This window comes from Chiroxiphia lanceolata, chromosome 3, assembly GCF_009829145.1.
Source record: "Chiroxiphia lanceolata isolate bChiLan1 chromosome 3, bChiLan1.pri, whole genome shotgun sequence".
Classification (NCBI taxonomy): Eukaryota; Metazoa; Chordata; class Aves; order Passeriformes; family Pipridae; genus Chiroxiphia; species Chiroxiphia lanceolata.
In genome coordinates this window covers 59,152,545-59,166,661 of record NC_045639.1, presented here as the reverse complement: position 1 = coordinate 59,166,661, position 14,117 = coordinate 59,152,545, and the positions used below count along the sequence as shown (strand labels likewise).

General features: G+C 40.2%; 1 protein-coding gene across 1 annotated transcript in view; it reads right to left on the bottom strand.

Annotated features, from left to right (window-relative positions):
• SGK1 (serum/glucocorticoid regulated kinase 1) overlaps positions 1-14,117 on the bottom strand; it is a 67,872-nt gene that overhangs the window by 20,886 nt on the left and 32,869 nt on the right. The window contains exon 3 of the mRNA XM_032682758.1: positions 3,506-3,581. Within this exon, the coding sequence (XP_032538649.1) occupies positions 3,506-3,581 (76 nt within the window). The remainder of the gene's footprint in view (positions 1-3,505; positions 3,582-14,117) is intronic.

The following is a 14,117-nucleotide window of genomic DNA, read 5'->3' as shown; positions in this document are numbered from 1 at the left end:
CTGTATCATACCCTACCTTGGTTAAGGTTCCCCCTTTCCTGGACAAACCTCACCCTTTACGAAGTGCAGTCACACAGATTTCTCTTGCCAAATATATTGCAGAAAAATATGATACAGAGAGACCTGGGGCTACCATTACAAAAGAAGAAAAATTGTCTTTTTTCTTTGTAAGGGAGCAACATACGCACATGCCCTCTTTCAAGGTCACTTTTACAAGCAACAGCAAAAAATACAGAAAATCATAGCAACTTTTTCTGTGTGGGCTTCATTCAATATGGTATTTTTAATTAGTTTATTTCAATGTCTATAACATACATAACAGTAGTTCTCCTTGGGAAGGAGCCAGACAATACAAATTAATAACCAGGAGACTCATGATACTCAGCTTCTCTTCTATACCACATTTTCCTAGACCTTTTCCCTATTAATCTTGCAGCAACTCATGCTTTTGTGTGATTTATTTCTTAGCCACTTAACAACACAAAAGGGTAATAGATGATGCCCCCTGTACTGCTTTTCCAAAATATGACACTCTCCTATAAGGCCTGGAGTTCTTGTCACTGGCAATACTCCAGGTAAAAGGGCTTGCCGTTAGGTCTTGCCAGCTAAAATGTGGATCCCTGCTGGGGAAATGGGACCTCAAACAGAATAGAGATGTAGTTTGGATGCTGGATGGAAAATACATAGTAGTGAAGGAAATGTTAGGGCAAGAGGAAAGGTCAGATCCGAATATCCTTCTGGTACCTGGGAAGAGCAATGGATGTGGTGCCTCCTCATCACTCTGCTATTTTCTCCAGTGGCCTCTTTTTCATCCCCTTATCTTCCCTGACTTTCATCCCCTGCAGCTGCAGCAATGTAGCAGATCCTCTAGAAATCTCACCTAATGCTACACTCTGGAAGAAAGTCCTCCAGGGTCCTGGTTCTGGACAATTTGGAGCTGGACTTCTTCAACATATTCTGTGGTATGTTAGGTGCCAGATTCATAACTCAATAGAAAAAGATGCAAATCAAAAAAAAAAAGGGGCACTATAAAATACAAATGCTTAGTTCTATGTTATATCTGCATGGGCTGTCCAAGGAAATGGGTTCTAAGGACAATAATATAAGGCTTGGAACAAGGACAGAAAGAAGCAGAGGGGTATCGAGGGTTCCCCACCACTGAAGATCTGTATGAAAACCCAGCTCATCTAGCCTTCCTTCATAGTCGAGGGAGAGAAAAGGATACAGATGGGGACTAATTCTTTTCCTCCTCAGACAGGTGTTCTAGGTCACAACCTGTGACAACACACTTCCTACTTTGCAGAGGTCTGAAGTCAAGTGAGATTATGGTTTTGTTTTTTATTTGAGAAAAATTCTTCAGAGCTACAAGTAATGGGATCCCAATTTTTCACCAAAAATTTAGAGTGGCCAGTCACCGCAGATCTTCCAAATTGCAGCATCTGAGTTGCTAGGGAGCTCTGCTTCCTCCCTGATACCAGTGATTGAAGGATCAGCTAGATGTTGTCCTGCAGGTAAATCTAGAAGGACTTCACATGTCTTCAATCCAGACTGTTACATTTCTTTTTTAGTGCAAATTCAGTATAACATGTAGAGAGACATTTATATTAATTGCAATTAGGCTCTATTAGACCTTTGATCTGCTACCATGTTGTGGTGTATAAATGAATACATTAAAAGAAAAATAAAGTATGAAATAATTATCTTCTGTTAATTGCAAAGCTGAATTTCAAGCTGTGCCTTTAGAGTGCTTTCATCACATTTTTAATTCAGTTAGCTTTTGTGTCAGGAAAAAGGGCTTTATTGGAAAAGATGAGTGAAAAGTAGAGAAAATGCCGATGTTTCACTAAACTGAAAAATGCTGCAGGCATGAAATTGTAATCTTTACAATTGGTAGTTGTGTCATGGCAGACAAGCCTTTTAACTTCAGCTATTCTGGGACTAGGTCCCAGATTAGTAAACCATGAGCACTTTTTCTGCTTATCTGAAATTAGCCTGGATACCTAATTAACCTGGATAAGAAAAAGAACTTCGAGCATCTCCATCTCATCACCACTGCCAAGAAGTGGTCTCTAAATACTGTCTTTTTAATTGAGTCATTCCCTAGATGTCGTTTCACGTGTAGCCAGCTGTGGACCTAACTAAGACAACAATAACTTTTGATGGAGAAGAGAGGGCAGGAGTGAGTGAAAGGACATTGAGAGCCCTCCCACTGCACATGTAGCTGGTAGAGGGGTAAAATAAACCATTGGCCTAGGGCATTTCAGCTCAAATTAGTTAAACCAGCTACCACGTGTGGACTCCTATATTTCTGAAAAAAATGCATTATAGCTATAGCTACCACTGTTTAGAAATCAGTGTAACTTGCAACATTCGCACACAACAGGGAGATGTCACAATTGAGTGAGAGTGTTTAGTTAATTAAATGTATTTCTAAACTTGTTTAATAAAAGTTCATTATCTAGATCAGGATTTAATCTCTACGTGTAGAAGCCAAGCTGGTTATAGGTCAGGGAAATTAACCAAGAGCATTAAGCACTCAAAATCAAAGTGAGGAAGTGAAAGAAAATATTTCTTCCTAGTAGGGACAGAGACTTCTGGGATTTTCCCAGGGGGACAGTTGCAAAAATGGCAAAGAGAGCAGAAAGAAAGTCCCCCAAACATCCGAGTGAAATCTACCTCAAGATCTGACACCTACTATCATATTAGGAGCAGTTTATGTTTACTGGGACGTTTGCACTGTGTTGCCACAGCATTTTTAGAGATATTTTTTTTTTTGGCTTAAATGCAGTTCTGACATGTAATCCAACCACAGCACCAACAGTCCAAGTTAATCTGGTACACTTCACATTTGTACATAAGGTCCAAGCTTATGATTAGGCAAAGAGAAATAAAGACAAACAAAGCGCACAAAAAAACCCCAGCTCCCCCCATAAAGCAAGACCACAAGACAGAAAGGAGGCAAAGTAAGAAGAATGCATGTGAGCTCAACATATTCAATTTATTCTATCTATGCCAAAACTACTGAGGCTTCCCTTGTGCATAGCACTCATGCCCTTGGTTCTCCTTAATACAGATCAGGGGTCACTGAGTGGCCACTTTTGCCCTCAGATTCATTTGCAGGACTCTTACTAGTAGCTAAAGAGAGCTCTGCTCACACAGCAGGTCAATGCTGAAGCACATCTGATGGCTTATTAAACAGATCTGCTAGAATTCTGTTGTTTCTCCTCATTATGTCATGACATAATTCCTCTGGAGCCTTTGTGCAGCTCATTGTGCACTCTGGCCATCCTGCACGCAAGTGAGTTGTTGTTGTTGTTGCTGCTGTTGTTTTTGCCCAGCAAACACTCAGTGAGTGAGAGCCTACATCTCATTTTGACATGAAAAACATCCTTCAATTAAGCTTGGCTTGGACACAAAGCACTTCAGCCCAGAATAAAGGCACCTCAGAAGGAGAGCGTGCTGCCCACTCAGCCCCGCTGCCCACCCTGCCACACACTACCCGTACCTGCCTCCTCACCACCCCAGAGGGTCCTGGGTTCCGGCTTGGACAGCGAATCTCCTTTGCTGTGGGGCTCCTTCGTCTGAAAGACACATAGGGAACACATGAGATCACGAGAGCTTCCTATTGAGGTGGGGTTTGCTTTACAACACTTATGACCAAAATTATTTTCCATTCAAAGAACATATTTCAGGCAACCATGCAAGCCCCCCCTCCAGCTGTTTCTATAATCAGGGACAAACCTATGTGGTGCTAGGTATTGTGTTCTTCCAGAAAAAAAAAAGGGCTCTGTGGGTACTTTGAATTGCATTTTTCCATTCAAAAAGTGTGTGTTGATTTTACACCTATGGACCAGATGGTCAGCCCCATTCTCCTGCCTTGGCCCTGATGACGTAGGGGAAGAGAAAGGAAATGGATGGGCAAGGTACCAGCAGGTCTGTCTTCTGACATGATGCTGTTTACGGAGAACTACTTTGCCCACTCTTTCATTCGCTGCAGGGGCAACCTTAAGAGTGATGGGATTTGGTGTAGGGGATGCACAGGTAGAGTCTGTTCACCTGAGGTATCACCAATGCAGGAGCTACAGACTCCTTCTCAATTAACACTTCATCCTCATCCCTGCTATTACAGTGCATCTAACTGGTTGCCCTCTGGACCTCCCTTGCTCACACATGTGATTTGGATCAGAGCTGTGCACGATTTTTTCAGAACTAGGAGTGTGACTGTCCTCTGGCACCACTTTCATAAAGGTACCAGCTGCTGACCTCAGTGGTGCTGCTTCTGAGTGATAACCTGAGTGTAAGGGTGAAGTCAGTCAGCGGGATTGCACCTTTCCTAACCCTGTTTATCCAGAGTATTTCCCAGGCTCTCCATCCTACTGAAACACTGCATCCAGCATTAAGATGGGAAGCAGCAGTCAAACAGCAAAGAAGGTGCTGCAGGAGAACAAGGCAAAGAATTCCCACTGGAATTTTGGCTTTTGGCAAAAAGTTCTGGTATCCAAAGACATTTTCTTGTGAACATCAAAGCTGAAGTGCTTCTTCATACAAATGCGCTGTTCTCAAAGTCTGCAGTCCTGAAGGACTAGAAAGTTCATCACTGTGAGTCTGGAGTTCTGGTGGGTCACTCAGTTTTCAACTGTGCTGTTGTTTGTGCTACTAGTTTAAGAAATACTTTCATTCAAAAGATTCCCAACTCAAATAGCAGCGTCACTCCCCATTACACATACTCCAAACAGGTGTGAAACTGTTTGGAGGATACACAAGGTTGCAAAACATTAAAAAGGTGGCTCACTTTTCTGATTGCATATTTCTGATTATTTTTATTCATGAGATTAAGCATATGACTAATAACACGGAAGAAATAGGCATTCAGAGTAGCCACTGTTCTGGCTACTGTAAAGCTCTGCGATTAAAGAACGCAAGCTCAGAAAACACAGGGAAAAGTATTTAAGAAAGAGCACACACTAGATATGAATCTGTCCCTACAGAAAAGCACATCTTTATGTATGTGCAAAACAGTATATATGGCAGAGACATCATGTCAAAGACAGAAGTGTTGTCCACAATGTCCATGAGCAACAAGAGGCTGAATGCTGCAAACCCTGAACTCTGTTCCTTAATGGAGTCCAGTAAAAATGGAAACTCTTGGCTACCCTGCCATGAAACAAGAGGCATTGCTATCAGAGTTCTGCAAAGGTAAAAGTTGTACAGAGGGGTGACATGGAATGAGTCCCAAGGCAGCAAATTTATGCTAAACAAGTACTAGAGAGGGACCAAGCAGAAGGGAATAGAGCACTAAAAGCAGTGAACCCCTACAGGGCCACACACACGTCTTTCCCTCACCTTATGCACACACAGTGTCCTGCATGTGCAAGTAAAGGCAATGGAAGCTTTTATCAAGGGGCCTGAATCCACAGTGTATCCATCAACCAAGAGAAGTGCTGAGTGAGAGTGAAGGGGCCCATTTTTACCTGATGAAAGACACTGACATTGCAGCAGCATCACCCTTTTGTGTTTCATCCCATGTTAATGCCAGCTAGAGACACATCACTGAGCTGACAGCAACCTTGGAGCACTCCAGAGTGCCAGTCTGCAGGCTATGGAATACACTTCAGTATTCCACAGCAGGGATGGGAAGGTAAATGCATTAAATCTTGTGAAACACAGAGAACACCAGTTACAGAAGTCACACAAATGGGTAGAAAGCCCAGTTTGAAATAGCTTGCGGAGCTCTTTTAGCACTAAGTGTACCTACTTGAATTGTGTATGATATTGCTAAAAAATACATCCATTTCAATAATTTTGTTAATTCACCTTTTTTTCTCCTTTAATTTCTTCACAATTATCTGTGTGTACAGTGGCACTTCAATCACACCCTCCATTTTTATGTCTATGCTTCTGTTTCAATTGAGGTTCTCAAAAAGTGGGTCATCCTTAAGGATATTTCTTTTGTATGTTTTCCTGGATTATTTTCACATACTACCAATTCAGTAGTTCAGTTCAATAATAGTTTCAGTGAAGACGTTTTTCTTTTCATTTGTGACTGTGAATATGCTTATCGTGGTGCTTGTAAAATGCTGGATTAAGTCTGTTGTCTGTTTCACTGCTTGCTCCCCTACAAATTTGGTCCTATCAAAAACTATACATGTCCTACCACAACCAGAACTGTCAAAACCTGAGGTCATTGAGGCTTTTAAAAACTAAAGGTATTTCTGTTGTAATAGCATCATCAGTATAAATATAGAAAGAGAATAATGACAGTGACTGGAAACATCAATTACAAGACTGACAGTGTACTCAAGCTTAAAGTTAAATGAGGGCAGAGGAGAAAAATAATTTAATGCTAGTGGCCAAGTCTTTGTGCTAGCTGAGTACACTTACAGCAGATAAGACCTCAGCAGGTCAAACATTATTTTAAAACAATATCCATACAATAGTGAGTCTCTATAAAACAGCACATTCTTTGATACCACAAAGCACAACTTCTCCCTTCCCATATTTCTTGTACTCCAGGAATGTGATCCTGAAAGACCAGCTGCATACTAGACTGCTCCCACTAAGCCTTGCCCTAGGTATCAGCTGTGGAAAAAGCTACAGCCTCCAATTTGCAAGAGGTAAAATTCAGTGCTTTATATATTTTGTGTAAGCATGCCACATGCAAGATCCTGCTTTTTTTGTTTCAGAAAGTAAAAGGACAGCAGTCTTTATAAATACTCAATAAAATAGCAGCTGCATCACTTCCTTCTCTACTCCTTTTGACCAAGACACAGCTTTTTTCAGCTGTAACACTTCTTGGAGTGTCCTCAGGCTGGAGGCCACCTTTAAAACAAAGACTAGAAATGAGATAAGGTAGGCAGACTAGCTGCCCATTCTTGGTTTAGGCCAACGAATAGAAAAGGCCATTGGGATTCAAATATTTCATGAGACACACTGAAAAATCTCATCTTTGTCATTGCACCCAGTATGGGGATGGTTGAGGGCATCCAGACATTCATACAAGTGCCTCTGTGGCTAGGTAGAGTTGGGGTTGTTCAGTCTGGAGAAGAGAAAGCTTTGGGGAGACCTTATAGCAGCCTTCCAGTATCTAAAGGGGACCTACAGGAAGGCTGGAGGAGGACTTTTTACTAGTGAGAGGACAAGGGGGAATGGCTTTAAACAGAAAGTAGGGAGGTTTAGGTTGGATATTAGCAAGAAATTTTTTACTGTGGGAGTGTTGAGGCACTGGAACAGATTACTAGAGAAGTGGTGGATGCCCCATGCCTGGAAGTGTTCAAGTTGGATGGGGCATTGAGCAACCTGGTCAAGTGAAAGGTGTTCCTGCCTATGGCAGGGAGGGTGTAACTACATAATTTTTTAAGATCCCTTCCAACCCAAACCATCTTGTGATTCTGTGGTTGTGGGAGCCCTGAATGAGCTGAGACCTGGGGAAACTGCTTCCTCCTTTGCTGTGATGTGGGATTCACATTCCTCCACTGCACACAGCAAGATGCCACAGGTGGAGTGCACCAAAAAAGGGGAAAGGAGAGATTAAAGAAGATATGTTATTCTTTGAATTACAATGTTAGCAAGGCAGGTAGCACTTCTCGTCTATAAGTGACCTAAGACTCTAATGCATGTGCTTGTAGAGGGACTACTGCTATGTTTAGCTTTCAGCCAGTCCTCACCTGCTCTGCTGAACCAAGAGCGAGAGAAATGTGATTTGCCTCATTCAATGCAAAAGCAATTTCAATTCTGAAGCTTAATTTAAACATCAACATTGTTAATTATTACATTACTGAACATCTTAACAGCAAGAGCTCATAAATGGCTGCATGGTCTGTTCACTTGAAAGGGCATCGATACCAACAGTGGAAGCACAATGCATTACCTAGACTAAATACCACAACCACTTTGTATTACAAAGAAAAGATGTTGCTCGCTGATACAAAAATATATTAATTTGTTAAATTATCTGCCTTCACTGCTGTTTTGTGGAGTCCTATAGAGGATCTACTTTATTCAACAAGACACAGACATGAGATCCAGTATATTTTTTGCTACAGGGATGAAAATGAATATCCTGATTTCACTTGAGGTTCTCAATTATACTAATAAGTCACTGAATTCTTTATGACAGTTAATCTATTCAAATTTACAGCTTCATTCCTGTGGACAATCTCTTCAAATGAGGACTATATCAGAATGTGACAGGGCCAAGCATATATTAACTCTGTGTATTATTTGTGAAATGCTCACCTAAAGTAAAAATATTCATAAAGTTGGTGACTCTACAATTTCTACAGTCAGTCTTTAAAGCTAGATATCCATTGAAATGAATGGGAGCTTTTTGTTACAAGTAGCTGCTCTACTAGGGAGATATTTATAGGCCATGATCAAACTGCGTCTCAAACTCATTTTTTATGAAGCCATCATGGCCCTCTCATCAAGGGTTAGACAATCTTGCGTTTGACACAAGGAAAGATACACACACAGTTCCTATGAAGTAGCAAACAGAGCTATAAGTTTAAGCCCTCACAGTTGACTCACAATAACGTGTATCTGTATCCTAAATCAAGTTAAAAAAACCCCACCTTTAATTAGCATTAGCTGTGTTTTCCAAAATAAGGCGAAGTGTTACATAAATGGAGCTCATGTCTAGACTATCAAAAATAGGATTTATTGCCATTTTTATCTTTTTATGTAGATTTAAGGAGGCCAAACTAAAGACTACAATTTAACTATCACAAACTAAGGTATCATATCCTATAATAAAAATTATAAAATGTGTCTGAAATAATTTTGAGTGTGGAATTTAAGTTTTAAGTAAACAGTGGAGTAAAAAAGTAGCTGTATGCAGAGCTGTCACAACACTCAGGATGACCAAGGTATGTTGATCAGAGTGGAGAGAGGTTCCATGTGTTCTTAGGGTCCCTCAGAGTTGTGGATATCTTCCAAGGCTTCACTTGTTTTCCAGGAATCAGACTGAAAGTGTCATAAGACTATACTTTCTGGTCCTTGCTGGCTCCATCCAGAGCAGAGTCATTCACTTCTATATTATCCCACTTTAATCTAAAAGCGATGAGGGCAGGAAAGTGAATGCTTAACTGAATTTACTTTAGGTTTGGTTTGAGATCTGGACAAAGGTTGTAGTCAGTCCTCACTTTGCCTGCACTAGTTCTCTGCCCTTGGTTGTAAAGCCTCAGAAGTAATCAGTGACCTTTGCATGCTCCCAGCTTGCTTTGAACTGCTTGTGGCCTGAGCAAGGAGCATTTTTCCATGAATGGGCAAGTGAGATGTCTCAGCAACAAACACATGTACCTCCAGTGACAGTTGTTCTCTGACTGTTCAATCACATACCACATATTGCCAGGGAGAAGATATTACTAGATTCTGCTTCGGATACAAAGTGCACTTATTGTGTAGATAATACAAACCTTCTTGAATATATCCTCACTCTGTCCTAGGCAGTAGTATAGAAAACTAGTTGCACTATTGTATTATTCTCTATTTTTCTTTTCTTGGGAAGAAATATAAGCAGTGACCACTCATGTAGCAATATATGCCTTCCATGAGTGAGAGACAATTGATAATAAATGATATCTTGGAGTACTGAGCCTAAGGATTAACTGGATAATTATCTCAATTTTACAGATGGAATATTTAAATAACAAAGAGTTTGAAGACTTATTCAAACTCAAATGTCAGTTCAAAGAATCTGGAATAGGCTTTAGTTTCCAATCCTCCAATTAATTTTTATGATGAAGTGATATCCCCTAATACATTCTTATGACAATCGTTTTATACGTACAGTGGGGTTTATACCAATGGAGAAGCCACTTTTTCTCTGTATTTTCTTGATGCTCATCAAGCAGTTGGGGATCCTTTTTTAAAGCTTGCTGGAATAAAATGTGAGGAAGAATCAGGCTTCTAATGGTATGCATGGCAGTGATACAATCTGAGTTTTGCAGCAACAGGCTTGGAGAGCATCTAAATTGCCTTTTTCCTGTGCTCCTCCAGTTATAGGCTGGGGCGAGCATAGAATGCATTATAAACACAGATTCACAGCCCATGACAGCAATTCCATAGCTGTAAGAGATCAAAGGGGCCAAAGATGGCAAACACTGCCATCACAGGCAAGCCTGGGAGGACAGGGAGGAGCCAGGTCTGTGGTTAGAGTGTCTTCTGAATTGGGTGTGAAATGCCACTCCAAATGCAGGGAAGGCCCTGGACTGCAGAGGACTGTAACTAGCACAGGAAATGACAGGTTTGCAGCTGTGTTTTGTCTTCCAGTTGTGCCTGTAATGCACAATCCTACAAGAGGCACGTTGTGATGGAAGAGCTACCTGAGCATAAAAATCTTTTATGGTGTATCCATGTTTTTTTAGGGATGAAAGCCCAGCTACTGATTCTCAAAGAGTCCACCCAAAACTGTAGAGTGTGGAAAGTATTAGGCAGTACTTATTAGGGTGGAAAGTTACTCTGCAGTTCATATATGAAGTTATATCCTGAATGTGCAATGTGTTCAGCAGCCATATAACCTGTGATAAGACCTTTGCTGCACTGTTATGTCATCCTTGCTTCACACAGCTTTCAGAAGTTGATATGGTCACAGAACTGGTCTGCTTGAACATGGAGCATGTATGTTCTGCAGACCACACTGGTTGACGTGCTATCGGCAGAATTTTTTCTATTCCTTCTTCAGGGCAAAGTTGCATTGATCTAAGTTGAAAAATTTGAGAATCCCTCTCAGGCAGTTGCTGTATTATCTAGAGAGAGTATGAACCAAAAGAAGACACTGAAAACTAGTAATAACTATGTAACTTCACTGTAGAACAGATGCTTTTCATATTATTGCCTTGTGCACTCCTAGAGAGGGGAGAATTTCCTTTTAAAATTTGTCATCTCTAAAGGTCACTGCTGAATAGCTTCAAATATGAGATATGAGAAATAATAAGCAAGAGTTCCTAGAGGTACTGCCAGCACTGAGTGCCCCAGTTTCTGAGATCCTGGCTTGAGGTCCTACACTGATCCCTGGCACATGAGGGATGCTTCTTACTTTATGCAATATTATTAAAAAGTAGTTCAGTGCATGTGCATTCAAGAACCAAAGTACCTAAAATCACTGGTCTCTTCTGACAGCTTCGACAGTATCAATCCAAATATTGATATTAAATGCTATTTTGAGACATAAGGAATATAATAAGAATAGTTTACTGACATCTTGAATTTAAAAAACAAAAGCTACCCTCAGAGACAGCTGGAACTAAAAAGCTTGTAACATTTCAGTGATGCGTGGCAACATGAAAGCAAAACTAAACAGAAAAACTCTGGTCTTCCAATTCTGACAAAAACAACTGGTGATTGAACATACACAGATGTCTGAAATTCTTCCCGTTATAGTAATCAGATTTTAAAGATACGTTTCAGATATATGATATTTATCTTGACAGAGTCTTATTCAACAGTTTCATTGTTTCATGCATTTCCCCTTGGTGCTTTGAAAAGAAAGCAAGGTTGTTCTTTTCATCTGTAACCATTCCCCCAGTAGCTGTCATTTATTATGTAGAAAAAAGGATTGTGTTGTATCTCTGTATGCATTTAGCTTTGCATGCAGCTATATTTTTCTTTCTGTAAATGTGTCTTGGGGCTTGGGGAATTGTTTTGATGAAAGGGCTGCTTTTTAAGCCAAAATATCTTTCTCAAAGACCTTCAGTTCCTGTGGGCTAGATTAAAAAAAAAAAAAAAAAACAACTTAGGAAACCAAACATCATAATCTTAATAAATGCTACTTTTTAGGTATCTGTTTTCTAAGGTATAATCTGTAACTCTAGGTATATAGGTAACTCTGCAGGTGCCTCTTTAGCACCTCTAGATGCTTCACAGTAAGAGTAACAACAACCGATATTGCTGACAATAGAGGGAGAAATGTTAGCATTAGCTATCTAACTCCTCCCTTTTCAGAGTGGTTTTTGAAAAGCATCTCAAGGACATCAATCCCTCTTTTTGTCTAACAGACCAAGACTGCCAACAAATGCTCTGGTTGTGACAGGTCTTTCCAACCTAGAGAAATCAGATCTGTTTCTCCTGCTTTCCATAATGCTGCTGAAATAGACCTGAATCGCTGGTGGCAAAACTTGGCCACTCTCAAGAATTAGATCTTTGGGAAGCAGGCAGGAGCTGTAGCTTTCCTTCCCAGCTGCACTTCAGTATGCAACCCCTTAAGATACAAATAATCCTTGCAGTAGTGAATAGAGCCCAGGAATCCTCTAACCACGAAGAGTGTTCAGGCAGGCTACCCGGGGTTCAAGCAAGCTGCATGGTTTTGTGTGTGCTCCTACAGAGTGATGCAGCTGCAGAAGGAGGCATTCACAGCATCCTCCATTTTCACCTAAACAAGCTTATTAGTGTGAAGTAGTTAGAAAATGCCTGGGGAGTGGAGAGATGTTTGTTTTCCCCACCTAGCAGATTTGAAAGTTATCTAAATTGTAGTTCTCAGATTTCCACTTCATACTTTCAGCAATAATATGTTGGAGGTACCTCTTCTCAGCAGCTCTTCTTATCTTTCAAGGGCAAGAGTGCATCCTTCTTCATTGTCTTTAAGACCATTCTCGCATGCTTAATCCTTCATGGTTTAGAGAAATACATCTAGCCTCTTTTTGTGTTTTACATTTGCTGGCTCAACACTATTCTGAAGCACAGTACTGTGTACAAGAGTTAAGTATTTAGCTGCAGGCAGTAGATTTTTTTCCAGAAGGCAGAAGTTATCAGGTGCTATCACACCACTTGTAAAGTGTTTACTGGAATTAACACATTTGTGTTTTGTTTTGGTTTTACTTCTCTCAGTAAATCCACTTGTCTGAAAAAAGATTCTTATTTTGAAAGGAAAGCAAAACCACGTGTTTCACATCACAGCTCACTGTTAAGGATTTCTTAATTAGAAGGTTCATTCATTTTCAGTACCTTAAAATTGTCATTTCTAGTTTGTAGAAGACCTATGGGCTTGACTCCTTCCAGACTCACGTGCTTTTTATAGATACCAGATGGGATGACACCCACCCCACAACCCACCCTGAGATCCCTATCAGAAAAATGTGATTCCTATTTTCCTACTAAATTAATTTCCTAACTTACACAAAACTACCAGGGAATGTTAAAATGTCTTTGCCACGTTAAAATGTCTTTGCCATTAAGGCTCCAAAATAATTTTGAAACAGTGTGACTGTTATGAGCCTGAGCAGACCTTTTTTTTTTTTTTTTTAATGGTAATGACAATATGATGTGATACAATATAGGCCGTACAAAGTCTTTGTGCAGCTGCACTGCTGCTTTGGAAATAATTATCTTTCCATTAATGCAAATGGCAATAAAAGTTGATTTATCACGCATCTCTCAAAGCCAGAGAGTACATTAGAGAAACTCTTTTAGAATATCCTGAGGTGGCTATTCAGAGGGGCGAAAAGATTTCACAAAATGGAAACCGTATAATGAGGTACAGAGCAAGTACAGTGTATTAAGATAGGAGACATTGAGGAGTCCTAGGATGTGGGAATTGCATTAAATTACCTTAAATGAGCAGCATGCAATGTATTAACCAACATTATAATACAATTTACAGAATACATGACTTTACTACAGAGTTCTTAGCCAATTATAACTTCTTTGTGCAAAGAGGAAAATTCTACATAAAAGGTTATCTGCAAGTTCTAGACAGAAAAATAGTGATATATATTTATAAATTGCAAAGGAATGCAACATCTACAATGCTAAGATGAGAACAAAATTGCTCACAGTGTTACTCATACTGACACTTCAAATGTCTTGTCATATCTGACTTCTTGGGATAGACAGACTGGTGCATATAGAGGAACTAGAGGAAGAAACAAGGTTTTCTTTATGAAACATGGTTTTGGGTTGGAGATACATTTCTTTAGAGAGAAACAACATACAAGACTAACACTTGCCAGTCTTCAAAAGCACAGTCTAGGCCAGCCATGAAATTACTCTTGTTTGGGATGAGTGGACAGAAACTGGCCAAGGAAGGAACTCTTTAGGAGTGAAAAAGTCAAGAAAGCTTCAGTTCACCCTTCTGCTCCATGCAGTCCTGCTGCTGACATGGCCCTGGCCCTGGCCAGGTGGCA